We start from the raw sequence: 21,905 nt of genomic DNA, 5'->3' as shown, positions 1-21,905 counted from the left end.
GAAATGCAAAATGCTACAAGGGGTGATTTGCTACAAGGGAGTGCAGGGAGTGTAAACACTAGGTGCAGGATGTAATTTACACAGAGTTAGGGGGTGATAGGTTAGCTTTGTGAAGGAAAAAGCTAGTTACAGACACTACAGATTAGGAACAGTTAAAATAAAACTAGGATTGATTAACTCTTTCAATATATAAACTAACTTTTATATATTGTATCTACTAGGTATTAGGCACTTAACTCCTAGTGACTCATTTAATGACCCACAAAATGTAATGAAGTAAGTTATTAGTAGGACTCAGGGAAGATCCTGTTTTCTCAGATGTTCTCCACTGAAGACTCACCATCAATGTAAAAATAAAAGAACAGCAGAATAGTTAAACCCATGGGCTATAGAGGTAGATAGTGGATTCCAAGCCTCGTTTTGCCACTTACTAGCTATGTGACTTGGAGCAGTAACTTAAACTCTCTGAGCTGCAATTTACTCACCCATGAAGATGGGTTTAATTATAGCAACTTTGTCAAAGGATTTTGTGAGGATTAAATGAAACAATGCCTGCAAAGTGCTTATTAGAACACTGCAAAAACTTGGTACTCAAGAAATACTAGCTTCTAAAAGTACTAACTGTACATATAAAGGCGCACATGTGTTGTTGGCTCATCAATTATAAGATATAATCCAATTTCTGAAGCATTACTATATATATTTATCATGTCCCTGAGAACTATTGATGTTCATCATCTTTTCCTGTCCTTATTGGTCATTTGAATGTTTTCTTTTGTGAAGTGTCTACTATTTTTTTTAAATTGAGTGTTTGAAAATGAACTTTTATGAAACAGAAACAGACTTACAGACACAGAGAACAGACTTGTGGTTGCCAAGGGGTAGGGGGTAGGGAGGGATGGAGTGGGAGTTTAGGATTAGCAGATGCAAACTATTATATACAGAATGGATAAACAACAAGGTCATACTGTATAACACAGGGAACAATATTCAATATTCCGTGATAAAAGATAATGGAAAAGAATATTTTTTAAAAACACATATATATATGTATAACTGAATCACTTTGCTGTATAGCAGAAATTAACACAACATTGTAAATCAACTATATTTCAATTTTAAAAAATTGAGTGTTTGTCTTTGAGTTAATTGTCATTTTATATACAAGTCCTTTATGTAATATATGTGTACAAATATTTTCTCCCCATTTGTGACTTGCCTTTTTGTTTTCCTAGCAGCTTCTTTCAAAGAGCAAATGTTTTTAATGCTGATAAAGTCCAATTATATTTTTTTAATTTATCATTTGTTCAGTTGGTATTCTAAGAAAGTTTTGCCTACCCTAAGATAACAAAAATTTTCTTCCATATTTTCCTCTAGATGTTTTAACTTTCACACGGAGGTCTATGATCCACCTCAAGTTAAACACAATGTGGTATATCTGTACAGTGGAATAGTACTCAGCATTGAAAGGGACAAATCACTGACACACACAACTTTAGATGAATCTCAAAATCATTAGGTTGAGTAAAAGAACGCAGATACAAAAGAGTGGAGATTATCTCATCGCACTTATAAAACATATTCTAGAAAATGCAAACTCATTTATAGTGACAAATCAGTGGTTGTCTGACAGTAGGAATAGAGGCAGGGTGGACTGCAAAAGGGAATGAGGAAATTTAGAGAGTGATGGAGATCTTTAGTATCTGGGACATGCTGGTGGATGCACAACTGTCAGTCTGATCAAATGGCTCATTTTAAATACATGCAGCTTATTATAATTATGTCAGTAAAGTCAAAAATATACATTTGAAATCAAGAAGATATGGAATTTCGTTCAAGCTACTTGGTGCAGAATTAAGATTTTGCATTCACACCATGCCAACCCCAGCATTTTTCTGACCCCTTATATCACCTTAGCACTCCATCACTAACTCACTAGTATTGATAGTTGGCTTTGGCTCTTGATGCTTGGTTTACATGCAACACCTGTCCTCTAGGGGTCAGGCTTGTCCCAGAAAAATAATTCAAGCTGGTAAATTCACTGGCTCACCCTCACTCTGGAAGGTAGCCTTAAGATGTATTGGAGGGCTTCCCTGGTGGCGCAGTGGTTGAGAGTCCGCCTGCCGATGCAGGGGATATGGGTTCGTGCCCCGGTCTGGGAAGATCCCACATGCCGCGGAGAGGCTGGGCCCGTGAGCCATGGCCGCTGGGCCTGTGTGTCCGGAGCCTGTGCTCTGCAATGGGGGAGGCCACAACAGTGAGAGGCCCACGTACAGCAAAAAAAAAAAAAAAAGATGTATTGGAGGGAATCTGTGCATGTAAGTATGTGCATGTGTGCGTTTGTGTGTGTGTGTGTGTGTGTATTTAATTTGCATCAAAACAAAAACTGGTGTGCTTTAATATGAGAGGCCGCTGCCCAGCCACTCTCAAAAAATAGCATTCCCCTAGAGTAAGGATGGTGACAGCCAACATTTGAGGGGAGACCCTTTTAGAAAAGTCTCAAAGTGATCTTAAATCAGTAACCCCGGTTCCATGCAGATTTTAAGCCACCAGTACTTTGGAAAAAGCAGGCACACCTAGCTATTCAGATTATTTTCTGCCAGAATGGAATGTTGGAACAATTTAGTGAAGAGCAATCCTTTACTGAGGGTCTGTTATGTACCTGGAACTGTGCTAGATGCATAATATGTGCCATCACATTAACCCTTACGGCAATTCCCCGACACTGGTGCTAGTCTTCCCATTTTTACTAGACAAGAAGCAGAGGGCTGGAGAGGCAAACTAAGTTTCCAAATTCCCATGGCATCTTCACTTTAACAAAGTTTCTCAGGCCTTAACCCAGAATTACAGTTCATTAATAGAAGCAATTTGGGGCCATGGCTGAAGTTTTTGACCAGAGAGGTTTTCATAGCGACTCCTACCACACTGAAGGACAAACAGAATCACTGGATATGTTATCTAATGACTTCATCGAAGGCATTGATGACAAGATGTTTAAATTTGTAGGTAACAAGAATCTAAGAGGAAAAGTTTGGATAATACATTCAGGAAATATCACATCCAAAAATATAAAATTTAATAGCGATAGAGTTTTTATTATTTTTAAATTTTATTTTATTTATTTTTGGCCGTGCCCCATGGCATGTGGGATCTTAGTTCCCCGACCAGGGATCGAACCCGTGCCCCCTGCACTGGGAGCTCGGAGTCTTAACCACTGGACCGCCAGGGAAACCCCAGGATAGATTTTTTAAAACCTTGCAGAGGGCTTCCCTGGTGGCGCAGTCATTGAGAGTCCGCCTGCCAATGCAGGGGACACGGGTTCGTGCCCTGGTCCGGGAAGATCCCACATGCCGCGGAGCGGCTGGGCCCGTGAGCCATGGCCGCTGAGCCTGTGCATCCGGAGCCTGTGCTCTGCAATGGGAGAGGCCACAAGAGTGAGAGGCCCGCGTACCACAAATAATAATAATAATAATAATAAATAAAAATACCACATGGTCATGATTACCTATACAATGTCTTACAATAGAGTAGACTGGTCTTTCATATTTTATTCTTCCTCTTCAAAATACTTAGTTTAAAATACATCTCCAAAGGGTGTTCGGCTTAAGTTTAATTTTTTTTAAAATAATACTCTTTCAGGCACAATTTACAAACCTGGAAAAAGTTATTAAGTCTTAGTGGCCCTGACACAGTCAAGAAGCACCGGGAAAATATATTGCAAATCCTAGTTTCTTGCACCCGGAGAAGATTTGGGCATCGGCATTAGGACCTCATCCACAAAGCTTCCCTCTGCCCACGGTAGAAATTGACTTGAAATATTTCTTGTAGGGCTTCACCAGTACCACGCAAGTTAGGGCATGAATGGAAGAAGGCTCTTGTGGTTCCCTAGTAGTTCATGTGTATAAATTACTTCTCCAATGTTGTGATTTCTTACACTGGTGGCCCCCAGTAAACCTCTTGATATTCATACCTTCTGTAGTCTCTTCCCCTGTGGCTTGCTTTAAACGTTAGAATGTATCAAGAATGATGTTTTGTACTATATATACACTGAAGTCAATTCTTTCCTATATATTAGCAAGGAGCCATTGGAATGAACCCTAATGTAAACTATGGAGTTTAATAATATATCAATACCGATTCGTTGAATGTCACAAACGTACCACAATAATACCAGATGTTAATAATAAGGAAAACTGTGTGAGAAGGAGACAAGGGTGTATGGGAACCCTCTGCTAATTATCCTTTATCCTAGGAAATAACTCTTTTGCCATCTACAGCCCCTATCTTTCATTCAGCTGCCTTTCACTTGAGTGGTGGGAGATTGGGTCTGAAATGAAATGGGACATCCGTGATGCTAAAACTGCATATATTTGATGCATCTGTGGAACCACATTAAACCCTCCTCTGATAGCCTCCAGGCCTGAATTTTAGAACATACCTGTTGGTTTGACTTACCAGGGCTGATCTGCTTCCTGGGTCTCTAGGTCTCTCAACAAACCACCTCCACCCTAGCCTGGCACCGCCCTCCCCATTTCCACATTCCTTAGAGACTGCAGTCCACAGTGTTTGTGTTAGTGGGGTTGGGAGGCAAAGTTCAGCTTCTCAAAGAAAGTCTTCCCCAGGAAATACACAACTAGACAGATGGGAGTTATGTACAGGTGCGCTGTTAGTTTTAGGTTTTCAACCTGTGTACTGAGTGATGCTGAGAGCAGGAAATAGTGAACATGATGTGCTCCTATTATCTGAGGTTTGTGTATACAATAGAGTCTTATTTGGAGAGTTTAAAAGTAAAGGAACTTTTCCAGGGCTAAGATCCAAAAGGGAGCATCTGGGGCAGGAAGGGAAAGAGGTTCTTTTTAGGGGGTGTGAGGGGTGGTGGTTGGTATTCAAATCACAGAGGAAATGCACGGTCACTAAGCAGTTTAATTAATGTACTCTTTTTCAGAGAGATAAATATAAAATGTTTAACATATCCACTTGTAAAATGAAAAAAGATTCAAAACAGAATACTTGATTTAATAAGCATAAGGATACTAAAAATTTCTACAGTACACCAGGCAATAAAAAAAGGGTAGGGCTTCCCCGGTGGCGCAGTGGTTGAGAGTCCGCCTGCCGATTCAGGGGACACGGGTTCATGCCCTGGTCCGGGAAGATCCCACATGCCACGGAGCGGCTGGGCCCATGAGCCATGGCAGCTGAGCCTGCGCGTCCAGAGCCTGTGCTCTGCAACGGGAGAGGCCACAACAGTGAGAGGCCCGCGTACCGGAAAAAAAAAAAAGGATAGAAGGAGCCAGAAGTCAATGTGGAGGGATTTAAACAGAGAGATAAGGGGGAGGGGAGAGAAGGGAGAAGATACGAGAGCTGGAGGAATGGAGGAAAGGAACAGTGGAGCTACAGGCTCCGGAAAGGTTTGGGGAAGAAGAGACCACGTCCCTGGTGTCCCTCTGATTGAGGTCACGTGACTAGTCCCATTTCCTGGGCAATCTTGAGAAAATCCTCTGGGCCTCATCTTCTTGGGGTGCAAATCAGACAGTTGGAGCAAATGATTTTCTGGAGTGCCTCCCCCATCCTGCTCTTGTCCCACCTCTGAGACCTGAAGCTGGCTCCATGCAGTGGCCACAGCGCAGCAGACCTACTAAAGAACTGGTGCTGTTTGTTTTGCTGAATGTTTAATTTGCTTGTAGACTTTTCAGCCTTTAAGTATATTCTGTAATTTATTTTATTTTTGCTGCTGATTTAGCTTCTAAGGGCCTTTTCAGTTCCAAGACTCTATTATTCTGGAGCCAGTGGTTATCTGAGTACCTGCTTCTCTGAGGTTATGGTACCAGCTATTTTTAATGCTATGAACCAGGCAAGAAGATCTGTATGTTGTTGAATCCTGAGATTCTCTAACCACCCCAGGTAGGAATGTCAGAAGATTGCTCTGTTGCCTAACTGGTTGCTTCACAGGAAGAGGCAAACTAGGATTCCACTCAAACGTGGAATCTAATTTTAAAAAATGATACAAATGTACTTATTTACAAAACAGAAACAGACTTACAGATATCGAAGACAAACTTATGGTTACCAAAGGGGATACCTGGCGGGGGGGAAGGATATATCAGGAGCTTGGGATAAACATACACACACTACTATATATATAAGATAGATAACCAACAAAGACCTACTGTATAGCACAGGGAACTCTACTCAGTATTCTGTGATAACCTATATGAGAAAAGAATCTAAAAAAGAATGAATATTTAAATAAATTAATAAGTTAAAATATTAGAAAAAATGTCTCTGCTTCTAGCACTCTCTTAGAGACCCATCACTTAGCCCACTACTAAGTCATAGAAAGTAACTAAGAACCCACTGCAGGGAGAATGGATCACTGAAAAAGCCTACAGACATGATGGTCAAACATACTATGTAAACATCCCTTAATTCAAATTGAATCTTCAAGAAACATTCATCCAAATACAAGCAGCCCACAATCCATTATTCCTGTTTACTGCTAGCCTTGGTGCACAGAGAAAAATCTCTCTGTGTTCCAAAGATACAGTTATTCTACTGAAGCGTTAAGAGAGCCCCATAACAGAAGAGATAGGAGGAAATGTCATTTTACTGATAAGACGGGAAGTTACAGAATAAAATTTTAACTAAGGAATTTAATCAGACCTTTGTTAATATAAAATATCAATCAACCCAAATGTTAAATATCAATTACAGTTAATTGGAAGGAAGATCTGTATGAATGGCGCTAGAGCTGGGAGATGGGAGAGAGGATGGCGCACAGAGCTGGGTGGGAAGGAAGAGACAGGTCATAAGCTGAGAGAAATACACTAGGGATCTCCCAGGCTGAAGCTCCTGCTGTGGATGGACGAGCCGGTAGACTATAGAGACAGTGTCTGTGGTCGATCCCTCGGAAAAGCTAAAGCCTGCACTGAGGGTGGCCATGTTACCCAGAAGGTCAGAGCTGGGGAGGAGAGCTGAAAATAAGATTCCAAGGAAGAGGAGTCAACAACTGACAAATCATTCAGCAAATTCACTGTAAAGACTGAAAAGGGGGCCATCAGGAGGCTATTAGGAAGTCACTGTTGGGCTTTAGCAGGAAACTTTAAGAAGTGTAATGGGGTTAGACTAGAGTGGATACTGAAACAGATGAAGAATCTGCCCTCATCTGGGTAAACCTCAGCCTGAAAGACAAACCACAGACATTGTCAGTGTGTCTCAGGGTTTCTACAGACAAACGACATGAAACAGATGGCTCTCGAAGCTAATCATCTATCACAAATAGGTGTTATATCACACCCAGCAACGTTTCTACATTTCTCCAGCAAGCATGTCCCCTACATTCCCAGGATAACATTTCAATGATCAGTCTCCCATCTTTCCCATCCACAATGCACAAATGATAACTAGTCATCCTTTGCCAACGTATGTTTTTCTCCACCAGATATTAAGTTTGAGGACCTATCCTTTCTGATACTTGACTATCTGGCTCATTTATGTTCACTGCTGTAGGATATTCCATTGTACAAAATTAGGGTATTTATTTCCTTTATTATTCTATTAATAAATGTCTAAGTTGTTCCTACTTCTTTATTTTTATTTTTATTTTTATTTATGGCTGTGTTGGGTCTTCATTTCTGTGCGAGGGCTTTCTCTAGTTGTGGCGAGCGGGGGCCACTCTTCATCGCGGTGCGCGGGCCTCTCACTATCGCGGCCTCTCCTTGCGGAGCACAGGCTCCAGACGCGCAGGCTCAGTAGTTGTGGCTCACAGGCCTAGTTGCTCCGCGGCACGTGGGATCCTCCCAGACCAGGGCTCGAACCCGTGTCCCCTGCATTAGCAGGCAGATTCTCAACCACTGCGCCACCAGGGAAGCCCTGTTTCTACTTCTTGCCACTGCCAGCAGTACTGCAATTAACCCACAATACAGGTTTCCTTGAGCACAGCATGTGAGTATATACAGGGTATATGTTTAAATAGAGAACTGCTGAATCTTAACCACATTCTGCCTAGTATTACCAAGTTACTTGTACTAAGAAATATTTGCATCAGCATTTTATCAGTAATTCTCTTCTACATCACACCAATCCTTAGTTTTTAAGAACTGTCAGCATTTCTGCTGTTAATCTCACTGTGTTGTATTAATTGCATTTTCCTGACCTAGAAAGATTAAGCATCTTACTACTGTAAACATATACATGTCTTTTAGGACTTATTTGTCAAGATCCATGAAAACTGTTTCGCAGATTTCTGCTGAATGACTTCCCCACGCCCATCATAACAAAGCAGCTGATCCCACAACTTGTCACAATAGCTATTAAGTACCACAGCCTCTGATGTCCCAACACCTGTCTTACACCTGCACTCCACGTCTTGCCTCCATCCCTGATAATTTGGTGCTACATGTGCCTTACACCAGTGACCCATCTCCTCTCAGCACATTTCTTCTCAACATGGGACCAACCTGATCCCAAAAATTCCATCCCAAGATGTTTTTCCCAAAGCCATTTACTTACCGTAATAGTCAAGGCTCTAGCAGAAAACAAATGACACAGACAAATTGGGTAATTCAGGAAAGTTTCACAAAGAGACTATACAAAGTATGGTCAGGGCTAAGAGAAACCAAGAAAGGATGGTGAAGCATCCCAGGGCTAGCAACAATGGGGGGACATTGCCACCCCAGACGCACATGGCAAGGGCAGGAATGGTGACCAAAATCCAGAGAAAGTAGCTGTAGCTGCAGAAAAGCCGCCCGATAAGATCTGCGGCCTTTGGTAAAGAAATGCAGCCTTCGCTTGGCAACCTCGCTGAGAGGAAGCCGGGTGACCGAGCGCCCTGCACTCACCCAGCTGCGGGTCTACTCTTGCTTCCTCCCGCAGGCCAGATGCAAGGTTCCCTAGAGGAGAAGGACCCGGATTATGTCTCCCTACATCTCTGCCTCCTAGGGCCAGAGGAGGTTGAGCCAGTGAAGGGTGAAACTGGAGAAGCAAAATAAAATCCCCAGCACACCATATCCCATGTAATCAAATTCCTTCTGCCCTCTAAAATTTTCTGTCTCCATTGGTACTCTAGAGACAGGCATCAGCAACAATTTATATTGCTTTATATATAGAACATCTTCAAATAGAAATTAAACATGATGGATCTAATTTTTTAAGGGTCAAAAAAGTTTTTTTTTCACAAAGATTCAACTAGAATAGAGATGTAAAATGAAACAAGAATAAATTCAATTGTTGCCAATAAAATGAGAGTTTTCCAGTCACCCAACACTGGAAGCCGTTGGGATGAAGTGGAAAACCTAAAAGGTGGAGAGGCAACAGATTACTTAGTGGATTAAGGAGTCACCTACAAGTTGGTAGGTGGGCACAAGGTGAAATACCTGGAGGTCCAGAAACTTAAAATAAGGCTTTGGGACAGGGAAGGAACAGTGGCTAGTAAAGGCAGTGGGAATAAAAGAAAGAGACCAGGTTTCCTGGCGTCATGGTGTGAAGATAGGGTAGTAAGGAGCTGTCCCTGAGAAAAGGTCACGGAACGTGAAGTCATGGGGAAAAGTCCTATTTCAGGTAAAGCAAGAAGGAACAGGGACAGTCCTACAAAAAAGGAGTGCCTGAACTCGTTTTTCTGGGTAGCAGAACAGGAGTGCCAAGGTGAAACAGCGTGGCAATTTATAAGAGATCAACAAGGAACAGCCTTGGATTTGATTGAAAGCATGGATTAGGATGACTGTCTTGGATGGAACTGGAAATGGGGGAATGGGGGCAGGGGGGAGGTTTTATGAATTTGTCTCCGTCTTCCTTGATAAACCTGCGTATGAGACCAGTTCCCTAACTAACATCTTTTTATATCTCACTGCAGTTGGTTCTCCTCTGAGAAAATTAAAGCAAAGTTGATTAACCCTATTCAGATGTTATTCAGTGTGTACGTATCTGTATCTGTATCTGTAGAGAATATAGTCATTGGCAGATATCCTCCTGTTGGATGCTTGAAGGATCTTCTCACCTAATCAGTTTGCCCGCAGACAGGCACATACTTGGTAAGAAAGAAGAAATAAAATGCCCCCTAGGATTTGCAACTGAATAATGCTGACAAATCTTCATGCCCTTCCCAAGGAAGTAAGGTTTAGGAAAACAGAGAAGCTAGTTCTTAATGAACAGATAAAGGTATTGGATAGCAAGATGGTGTCTGAAGGTGTGATTGCCTCTTGAATTTTAATGGGTTCCTGGATTCCTGGAACCAACGATGTTGATGTATCTTTAGAAAAATCCCCAAAGGCATAAGTTAGAAATTACTGACTTGCAAAATCTTCTAATAATTGCTGAGGCTTCTGTGACAATGACATCGGGGTGTCCTAACCTTGTCTATTACATGCCAGGAGCCCTTTTCAAAGATGGAGGAAAGAGTATGATATGGTTTCTATTTGAACTAGCCCAAGATCTCTGTAAATTTAACCAAACCCCTGGTCCTTGTCAGTTAGTGTCTTTTCCTCAAAGCCAAACTCTACATGAAAAATCTTGAAAGTTTATTCTCAGAGTTTAGTCCCGGTTGAAAGTTCCCTTGAAGACCAATTTATCCTACTTTGTCTCCCTATTTCTTCCTCCAGGCCCAGGCTGAGCTTCTTGCTTCTGTCTATGGGGGTCAGATCCCTTTCTCTTTTAGCTCAAAGAAACCCATCCTGTTCCTGCTCCAGGGACCTCCACTCTCTCTGAGACAGTGGTCTGTGATGCAACCTCATGTTTGTCATTTTTCATCCTGGATCTTTTCTCTTCCCGTTTCCTTCTATTTTTGGACTTCGCTCCTGTATCCTCACTCAGCTCCACACAGTGTCAGTTCAGGGATCTTTGACCTACAGTATCACTCAGGGGTCACTGCACACATATCGACAGAGGAGCCCTAAGAGCAGCAGGGCTGGGGGCTGGGGGATCAGGCAGAATCATCTTTCAGGTTGAGAATCACAGATCTCCTCTTCCCTTCCCCTCGTGTCTCCATCTGCTGTGCTTCTGGGACCTTGTTGCAGGTGAATCTTCCTGTGAATGAGCGACGTGCTGAGACTACAGACTCTGTTCCTGGCAGGTGTTAAAAAGGACCAAGGACAGTAACAAGTGCTGGAGACATGCAGAGAATCAGAACTGCACGCACATGTGTTGCCAACGTAGTCTGGTGGGGATATAAATGGTGCAGCTTCTGGGGAAGGCAGTCTGGCAGTTCTTCTAAATCAAACATAGACTTGCCATTGTTCCCAGGGTTTCACTCGTAGGTAAATGCCTGAGAAATTAAAACACACGTCCACACTGAAATTTCTGCATGAGAGTTCATGTCGGCATTATTCACAATAATACACAAAACCCAAATGTACATCCACCCGTGAATGGATTTTTTTAAAGTGGTATTTCATACGATGGTGCATAATATAGTCATATAAAGAAATGCACCATTTTATACTACCACATGGATGAACCTTGAGAACATTATACTGAGTCAAAGGAGCCTGATAGAAAAGGCCACATTCTGTGCAATCCCATTTATATGAAATATCCAGAATAAACAAATAGAAACAAGAAGTAGATTAGTGGTTTCCAAAAACCGGGGGGAAGAAAGAACTATGTAGGGAGCTTCTCTGGGGAGAAATGAAATTATTCTGGAAAAGATCATGGTGATGGTTGCACAACCTTGTCACTGGTCTAAAATCCAATGACTTATACATTTTTTAAAGATGAAACTTACACTACAGACATTTCTTAGGATCTACGGGGGACTGATTCAAGGACACCCCAAGGATTCCCAAATACAGGAATGCTCAAGTACCTTATATAAAATGGCACATAACCTACATACATTCTCTTTACACTTTAAATCATCCCTCGATTTCTTATAATACCTAGTACAATGTAAAGGCTACGTAAAGGGTCGTAAACACAGTAAAATAGTTGCTGGTGTGGGGCAAATTTAAGGATTGTTTTTTGGAACTTTCTGCAATTTTTTCCAAACATTTTCCATCTGGTTGACTGACTCTGTGGGTGCAGAACCCATGGATATGGAAGGCTGACTGTATGTGAGTGATATCTCTGTTGGAAAGTTGGTCCACAGTACAAACATCCCACACCTGTGGTAGGGGAGATATTGGGCTAGATACCCTGGAAATGCATCTCCCCCCTGACAGCCATGCCACAGGGAACAGTGTCCTCTGGAGAAAAACACTTTCTTTTCTCCATCTTCTTTTCCCCTCTCAAAGTGATTCATTTCTACTAAATTCCAGCTGGATAGAGCAGTGTGAGGGAATGGAGAATGAGCACAATTTGACACTCTCTCTGAGTCACACCCACAGAGGAAAACACCCCAATCCCATTCCCCACTCAGTGCTCCTGGTGGTCTCTGGATGGAGCCCTAAAAGAGTGCCTGAACCCCAGCCTTCCCTCCTAGTGACTGAGGGGCCCACACAGGAGCATTTGGGTCACCCATTCCCACCACCTCACATTTTGTGGGAGGACATTATCTCTTTTGAAAGTTCAGAAGAAACAGGTTCTTTTCAACACAAGGAGTTATGTCACTACAAGACCAGAGTCTGTCAACAGACTACCCTGTGGGGAGTGGATACACACACAGCTTCCTGAACCAGCTACCTGCCTGGATACCTCACCTGTGCAGTTCACTAACTTAGAAACCTGGGCTTCTGTTCAGCCACTCTGTGCCCCATTTCTGTCATCGGTGAAATGGGGAATACAAAGGGATCTGCCTGAATAAGGTGTTAAAGGGGGAAATGAGTGAATACATAACCCCCTCAGTGAAAGTCAACAATTTTTAATATTATTCTGCTATGAGAATGCCGTACCCCTGAAGAGAGTACAGCTCCGATGATAAGAGACAACCATGGCATTCAAAAGAACACTTTTTCCTGCTTTTTTCTCACAGGCATTTGACACTGTTTTCAAGACCACGAATTTGAAGATGGCGTAACGAATAGCAGGCTAACCAAGAAATGTCATAATTCTAGAGTTCAAACAGTTTATTTTTCTGATACATCTTTGTACAAAAAGATGGAATACTGCCACCAAAATGGCCCCTGTTTGGATCCATTGTCCTTCTCACTGAGAGCTGATTACACTGCAGGGAAATGAGCTTCCCACGGACCTTAGAAGTCATTGGCCATCTGGGATTGGCTGCAAGGGGCATGGGGGTCACAGGGAGGACCACAGCCAAGGTCCAGCCTTTAAGGGAAGGCAAATGATGCCTGTTCTCCACCTACTGCTGAGACACTTCGCCAGTATCTCTTAAGCTGAGAATTGGCACTATTTTCCTGGTTATACAGAATAATTCTTAAGGAAATGGTCAGGTTGGAGAAGCCCTTTCAGAACATAAAATAGAAAATGCAAGCTTTTTAATTGTTGGTGTTGGAAGTTGTCTTAAAGACAATTCAACATGTAAGACAAGAAAGATATTTTAAGGGTTATTTCTGGTTGGGCACAGTAGCTCGGGGCATGTGAAGAAGTTAGAATTTAACTTTATTCTCCTTGGTGCTAGAAAGGCACCTACATGCATTTCATATGAGCCAGTGATTGCAGGTCACAATTTCTTCTCCAGGTGAAAAGGACATACGAGAATAAAACAATAATCTTGCCTTTCCTCATAGAGGCTTCATGCTCATGAAGCTGATGAGTAGCCTGGTGAAGAAATCAGAAGCTGCTTTACTTGAAATACCAGCTGCTGTGAAGGGTGGGAGGCGGCAAGAGAGAGCTATATAGTCCAGACCTGACGATTCATGGCACATCGGCTCACAGGTTGTCTGCCCACCTCTGCTTCCTCCAGGCTCATAGGTAAGTGCTTCCAGAAGCTCTGCTTGACTACATGAATCCTTCCTGAAAATAATATCAATGATGTTTGTTACATCATTTATCTAATTTGTTCTGTCTGATTGTATTTTATTCTTTAGCCAGGGCAAAAGTAAAACAATTTTTCATCTCCTTTAATCTTTAGGTAATTTATTTATTTCCAAAAACCAAATGTTCCCTTAGGAGGAAGTGTGATTGGGGGGGTAGGATGTCCAGTACCCACAGATGCCTCAAGAAAAAGGCATAGAGGTGCCTCATGAGAATGGTGGGATGTTACACATCAATCTTTGTCTTGGATCTGTTATAATGCATTTTCTACCCAGTCTTAGTACAGCCAGTAAGGAAGAAAAGATAACGATATTCTATTAGTTTTCACAAACGTTTTCTTTTCCTTTTTTTTTTTTTTTTTTGCCACACCACACGGCATGTGGGATCTTAGTTCCTTGACCAGGGATCGAACCTGCGCCATCCTGCATGGAAGTGCAGAGTCTTAACCACATTGCCAGGGAAGTCCCCACAAAAGTTTTCTTTAAATACTATTTCGATAGTCTTCTAATTATGAAGTATATACATGTACATTGAAAAAAGCTTTAAAAGCAAAAGGAAGGAAGCTATAGTTTTCAGAATCCCACAACCCACATATAAGGCATTTTTAATGAAAATTTTATTACAGACTAACCTCCCCTTCAGTAAACTCATTATAAAATAAATTTGATGCTTCTCCAGGAGTTCCAGACTACACCAAGCCACCATGAGTTCACTCGGTGAAGCAATCATCCACTTTGCAGTCGACCTGTTCCAACAGATCAGACAATCAGAGAAGGAAAATATCTTCTTTTCCCCTTTGAGTATCATGTCAGCCTTAGCCATGACTTCCTTGGGGGCCGAAGGACACACCGCATCAGAAATCCTGAAGGTGAGTCGCAGCTTCCTTTACATTTACCAGTTTGTCCTGGTTTCTCTGTTGGCTTCTGTGCAGATGATCACCGATCTGGCTGTCCCCAGGGGTAGCACAGGAAGCTGCAAGCCTCCCCAGGACTGGGTGGGCACAGAGCTGTGGGAGCATATGCTCTCCCCCAGCGCTCCGCCCCATCTCTTCCCTGTGTCTAGACTTCCTTTGGGAACTGGGATGAACCCTATAACTGCCCAGTGACCACAGGTGAGGCTTTAAATGGTAGAGTTCAGGTAGAAGTGGTGCGTTGACTAAAATCCATGGGAGACATCTTTACATGTTTCCTCAGCAATGAATGAAAAATGAATCAGGATTCTTTGAACTGGCTGGTGATCAACCAGCTTTGTGTTTTTCACACGCAGGTTGTGTTTTTCAGGGAGCAAATGCTTGCACGGAACATTTCTTTGTTCTTTTTCTTTCTTTCTTTTTGGGTTTTTTTTTTTTTTTTTTTTGATTTGGCATTTTGTTTTGTTTGTTTGGATTCTTTCTTTCCTTCCTTCCTTCTTTCTTTCTCCCTTCCTTCCTTCTTTTCTTTCTTTTCTATTTACTCTGGGGTACATAGATCTCTAAAGTCTCCTTGTCCCACTCCCCGTCTCCTCCAGGTCCTGCACTCAAATGAAAACGCAGAGGACACAATAGGAGGAGGAGCTACAAGAGATCCCGTGAGTCACAGAGCATTGGATCTAGAAGGACATCACATATCCAAGAGGGTCGGAGTTTAAACTGGGAATTTCAGATAAACAGGGAAAAGCCAATTTTTAGGGGCCATCTTAAGCAAAATAGATTGGACAGAGTTGTTTCTCATATCATCTTATGTACTTATTTATTTTATGTATTTGTTTTCTTGAAAGAAGAGTAGCATGTTCTTAAGAGCAGGGGTTCTGAAACCCAAAGGAGCTTCAAACTGAAGAATGTTTTTTTTTGCCATGCCACGCAGCTGGCAGGATCTCCCTTCCCCGGCCAGGGCTTGAACACGGACCACGGCAATGAAAGTCTGGAATCCTAACTACTAGGCCACCAGGGAACTCAGGAGCTTCAAATTGTGCTCTTCTGTTCAGGAATGGAGAACGTGGCAAAATACAACTGCTCTGAGCCACAATTTGACTTCATACAAATTAACTAGGAGCAACAAAAAGTCTGCTACAAGACATGCAACTACATGTAAAACAGGACAACAGTGCCTGGATGACAGAAACCCCCATAAACTTTATGTATTATTATTATTATTATTATTATTATTATTATATAGAATAATAATAATTATAGTAATCACAATATGTTGCTAAAATTATATAATTTTAATTAATCCCTAAATTAGATTAAGAGCAATAAACATATGATCAACTATATTTTGGAAAATGATTGAATGAGAATTATGGTTGGTAGCCTAAATAGTCCTAAACTCTTAGTTAGCAAGTGGAAGGTTCTGGTTGAGATAAGCGTGAGTTGAAAAATTGGCTCTGTCTCCTTGGAGAAGTTTCTTAGTTCTCTGAACTCTCTTGTTTTCATGTCAATTGAACTAAAGACTTAGAGATGCTGATGTACAGCTGTTAGCAGTGTACCAGAGACACACTGCTCCTACTTCAGAGTGACTGGCATAATGAACAGCCAAAGAGCACAATCAAGGGGTCTTAGAAAGTAATCCCTCCAAGGAGTAAAACAGGGCTTCATGTCATAACATAGGGCAATATACAAATTTCATGTTCTCATACAGTTGATGACTGTTAGAGATGCACTATGGTTCTAGCTCTCAAGGAGTTTAAGTTTTAGCTGGTCCCTAAACATTTGAGACAATTAAAACACAATCCAATAGTGGAATGGTGCTGTATCTCTAGTTCAAAAGAGAAAAGACTGGAGTGTGTTAGAGCAGGAAGGAAGAATTACCTGGAAGATTGAAGGTAAGGATTATGAAGGGTATTTCTGGTAAAATACACCATATATGGGGGGATAGCAACAAATGTCATCCGTGGGGATACCAAACTCTAGGTACAGAGCTCACAGACCTGTGGGGGTGTAGTATTTACATACAATGAGAATCCAATTAGCTCACTTTCTGGTGTTTGAAGGTTGAAAAGCCAGGAGATATTCATCATCAATTTCAAAACCTTCTGACTGAGTTCAAGAAACCCACTGATGCCTATGAGCTGAACGTAGCCAACAGGCTCTATGGAGCAAAGCCTCTTCTGTTTCTTCAGGTAAGTTTCATGGCCTGTCACACCTTTGGTCTGCATCCTGGGTCCTCTCATCCCATCTCCTAATGGGGGAGGGGGAGGCAGAGGAGCCTGGCTGACCCACATGGGGAGCATTTGCCCCAGGGGGCATTCAGCTCCTGGACCGCAACGCCCCCCACTGGAGTGTCCCAGAGCCTGACAACCCACCGGGGAAGTGGGCGTAAGGATTGTTTCAGGTACTCTGTTTGGTCATCACTGAACACAGTTAAATCTGGGAATACCTACATAGTTACTGATAAATTACTCTTAATCCCTCCTTTCTTCCTGCCCATGTCATAGGCATACATGGATAATATTGAGAAATTTTACCTAGCCAGTGTGGAATCTGCTGATTTTGTCAGTGCTGCAGAAGAAAGTCGGAAGATGATTAATTCCTGGGTGGAAAGCCAAACTAATGGTAGGTTATGAGAGAGAGTCACTCCTTAAAAATCACTGTAGAGTCCCCGCTGTGTGTGAACGCTGTGCTGGACCCTGCATGGGGTGCCAGGAGCCAGGGTGAGATGAGATTGCACAGGATGGAGGAGGGCACTGCAGAGGGTGGAATGGTCCACGTCAGTGTGGAGAGAAACAAGGGGAGCCCAGGAGGGATCCCAGGACCAGCTACCTGGAAACTCAGCTGAGTCTGTGGATGACAGTATCTCTACGGATCCCAACTCTCTGCTCAAACTTCAGGTTGATTCGCATTTTATCTTTAAATTAGAGGCTTAACGTCTGGATTATAATCCCTAAGAGATAATATTAAAAGGGTTCCCTTATCCTTTGTCAACTGGGAAACGAGCCACTCTCCTGCAACCCACCCGTCTTGCCACCTGCAGCAGGAGCTGCCTGACCACTTCCCCATCCCCGCATCCTGCAGGGATGGTCACAGTCGTCCTCCCCAACCACGGAAGGCGGCTGGATGATGTCTCCATTCCATGAATCATATCCTACCTCCCATCCTAAATACAGGCCAAACCTACAGCAACTCAACGTGGCAAATGAAGACAAAGACACCTCAGGAAATGGTGTCTGAGTACATGTTTTCGATTTTAGCGCTCATGTCATTTGTCCTAAAGAACATTCAGGCCCATTTCCTCTGAGTAGTGAGTTCAAGTTTGAAAAAATAGAAAACAAAGAAGAAAGTGAAGAAGAAAAGAAGAATAGAAGGAAGGGTGGAGGAAACGGGAGGGTGGGGGTTATTGAGGGGACAGGGAGGGTGGTAGGGAGGGAGGGAGAAAACTGACCCGTGGAAAGATCAGCTGAAATCAGTTCATCAGAATTCAGTGTGAGATGACTGATGTCACCACAGAGACCAAACACGTTGCCAGTCAGAAAAGGGGTGTCTGCATGAGGGCGACTCCATCAGGCTGGTGCCATGAGGAAAGCTTCACCTTGTGAACAATCGGGCACAGAGTCCCTAATGTGGTGATTTGTGTGAATATTTAATCATCAGTTGTAACTTTCAAAGCATCTTCCAGACAAACCACTTGCGCCTTTCATGACAAACCTTTGATTTTCTTTCTTTGCAGAAAAAATCAAGGATCTCTTTCCCGAAGACTCTCTTGGTAGCATGACCATTCTGGTTCTGGTGAATGCAGTCTATTTCAAAGGGCAGTGGTGCCAGGAATTTAAGAAAGAAAATACTGGGGAGGAAAAATTTTGGCTGAACAAGGTATTGTCTATAAATTATGTATATAACATAACATAGCTACACATTCACTGTGAAATTTAAATACCTAGTGATTAATATATAGCTGCTGCGGGTAGAAGATAGAATTCGTCAAGGTTTATTTTCTTGTCTTTTTTTTTTTAACTTTATTTAGTTGGGATTCCTTGAAGAAACTCTTGTCTCTCATCCACAGATTTCCGAGATCATCTCATAGAAGGAGGATGTATTTGGTGTTACAATAATATTATCTTTCTTTCTGAGTTATGCTCACTTAGCATTTTTTGCCACATGAATTTATTGCAGGATACAAGCAAATCTGTGCAGATGATGAAACAAACCCATCATTTCAATTTCACGTCACTGGAGGACATGCAAGTCAAGATCCTGGAAATACCGTACAAAGGCCAAGAGCTAAGCATGATGGTGCTGCTGCCCAATGAAGTAGATGGTCTGCAGAAGGTAAAAGCTGGTACCTCCAATGCTGCCTACTATTGCTTAAATTTCTAGTGAGACACTGCTCGTATGGGCTGCTCATAGACTGGTACTAGTGGCTGGCAGAGCTCAAGCACGCAACAAAAAAATAAAATCAATACCTTAGGCATCACAGTATGTTACAAATAGCGCATCTGTACATCACAGGTCACATTAACATTCTGATGAAACTATGGAATGTCAGTTCACAAAAAATGTATACCTAGATACACACATAACTATTTTGCAACCATACGAACCTCTGATATATTCCAGTCCACTCATCTGAAGACAAGAAAGTTAACACTCATACATAGGTGACACATAGAAATATTTGCAAGTTCACTCCCAAGTAAAATAAGGAAATTAAAAAAACAAAGCAGTTACATATTGCCCACTAATTCCCAGTGCTTTTGTAGACAGTGGACAAATAGATTTATCTTGATGCCCACTTTTAAATTTTGAAGTATTTGGTCCCTAAGTGCTCAAAATGGACAAAAGGCTCATTCAGAGCCTCATTGCTAAGATTTCAAAAAATGGGAGGATTATAGAATTTTCCTGTTAGCATTGTTATAATAAAGTTAATATGTAAAAATATCAATAACAATATCTGGCATAAAAGGACATTCCATAAAAGGCCATAAGCAATTACTATAATAGTCGATGCAGAAGCAGCAGTACACTTGCCACACTCAAAATACATATCTTGTAACACTGGAAACTGGAGATCCTTAGGGAAAGCAATATGGCAATAAGTAAACTTAAGAAGAGTCATCAGAATATTTCTGCTTCAGGTCTAAATTCCCCATTATCAATGACATTGGGAATCTCAGTCCTAGGATTTTATCCTATAACAACAAGTCTAAACAAGGGAAAAGCTTTTGGACAGAAGTGGCTCAAAATAATGAAAAAATTTTAATGAGGAAAAATGGTGCATGTTTGTATTACCTTAGGTTAGGGACTGACATGCAGAGAATGCTTAAAAGATATTAAGTAAAGATATATATACTGAATATCAATTTAATGGTAGTATCATGTAACAATGTAAACTTGATTAGAGAAACATATATCTATACAGGAAAAGTTTACAAATAAATGAAGCAAGAAAAAGGAATAAAAGTAGGCTATACGCTGTAAATGCACTATGTAAAAATTTATGGACAAAAGAACATTGACAAGAGGTATTTGAAAGTGAAGCACGGAATAGAGAATGAGCCTAAGAAGTGGATCGCTCATCTTCTACAAATAATTTTATTTAACCATTCTGTTGCATATATGTGTGCATATATATATACATTTGTATAGATATTTATACATATGCATATATTATTAATGTGTACATATATATATAAAAATAGCAAAGTCATGAAAATATAAAAACATTTATTTGATTATATAATATATATTCAGGACTCTGTTATTTTTACCTCCTCAGATAAAACCATATCAACTGAATCTCCTGTATTTATGTTTACTGTTAAAGGATTTCCACGTTTCAATCCAATGTTAAGGGGGGCTCCGTATCCACTGACGATCTTACCAGTTGTTCCTTTTTCCATTGTTATAGCTTGAAGATCAACTCACTGCTGAGAAGTTAATAGAGTGGACGAGCCCACAGAATATGAGGGAGATACAAGTGGATTTATACCTACCTCGGTTCAAAGTGGAGGAGAGCTATTTCCTCAGTCCCACGCTGATAGCCCTGGGGATGGTGGACGCCTTCAGTCCAGGGAAAGCCGACTTCTCAGGCATGACCGGGGTACAAGGTCCGGTGTTGTCAAAAGTCCTCCACAAGTCCTTCGTGGAGGTGAATGAGGAGGGCACGGAGGCTGCAGCTGAGACTGGATTAGAAGGTCGTTTGACAGCAAGACCAACTACAGACAGTTTCCGTTGTGACCACCCTTTCCTGTTCTTCATCAAGCACAACAAGACCAACAGCCTCCTCTTCTATGGCAGAGTCTCTTCCCCTGAGATGTGATTAGCCAGCAGCTACACTTGGGGGACATTCACAGAGCTGTTCCTGAACCTTGATTGCTGGAAGTAACAGGTTGTCTTTGATTCATTTTCCTTTCCAAACTCATAGTCATCACTAAGAATGTGTTGGTTGAAATACCATGTCTGTTTGCCTCTCTTTTTCTACAAACCCATGTAAACCTACTGTATCTCCCCATGGTAACTCCCATGTGGACAAAATGTTCAAGATATGATAAAAGGATATTTCAACACTCTATCTTCATCTGAATTTGAAATAACGTAGCTGCTGTTTCAAACATCGTATCTACTATTCAAACCTACTCACCTAGACACCCACATTTGTTTGAATTTAAGTGATCTGTGGAATGCTTACATGCCAAAAATTTTTCCTCTTATAAAATACATTATCAATAATACAGTACTTATTCATACTACCTGTTGCTTTTCCTTTTTTTGCTTTCTTTCTTTTCAACAAAGTGCAAGTGGCCTGCCACACATAGGAGAGATAATTCGTAAATATAATAATTTATAAAAAGAAAAATTCAAAAAAAGTGTAGAGCATGATGAGGCTGAAGAGGTGGACTGGTACCAGAACATGAAAGGCTTTGAGTCCATGTTAGGAACTTTGTATTTTATCTCTAAATAAATGAAAAGACATTGTAGGTTTGTAACGAAAGTGGGGTCCGGCTGCTCACTGCTCAAAATCCAATAAAGAGGCCAGGTTGGTGGAAAGGAAAGTTTGCTTTATTTTGGATGCTGGCAACCAGCGGGGGAGGGCAGACCCCTGTCCAAAGGCCAACTCCCGCCCTGACAA

General features: G+C 41.6%; 1 protein-coding gene across 1 annotated transcript; it reads left to right on the top strand.

Annotated features, from left to right (window-relative positions):
- The first annotated feature begins 14,551 nt into the window (after nt 1–14,551).
- SERPINB3 (serpin family B member 3) lies at nt 14,552–21,525 on the top strand. Its single transcript, XM_079718053.1, has 7 exons — nt 14,552–14,731; nt 15,370–15,429; nt 16,834–16,962; nt 17,278–17,395; nt 18,507–18,649; nt 18,950–19,105; nt 20,685–21,525. Exons 1-7 carry the CDS (start codon nt 14,567–14,569, stop codon nt 21,093–21,095), a joined length of 1,182 nt encoding a protein of 393 aa, XP_079574179.1. The 5' UTR covers nt 14,552–14,566; the 3' UTR covers nt 21,096–21,525.
- The last annotated feature ends 380 nt before the right edge of the window (nt 21,526–21,905 follow it).

This window comes from Hyperoodon ampullatus (assembly GCF_949752795.1).
Source record: "Hyperoodon ampullatus genome assembly, chromosome: 13".
In the NCBI taxonomy this organism is placed as follows: Eukaryota; Metazoa; Chordata; class Mammalia; order Artiodactyla; family Ziphiidae; genus Hyperoodon; species Hyperoodon ampullatus.
The sequence above is the reverse complement of the archived record's forward strand: the minus strand, read 5'-3'. Positions and strand labels throughout refer to the sequence as shown.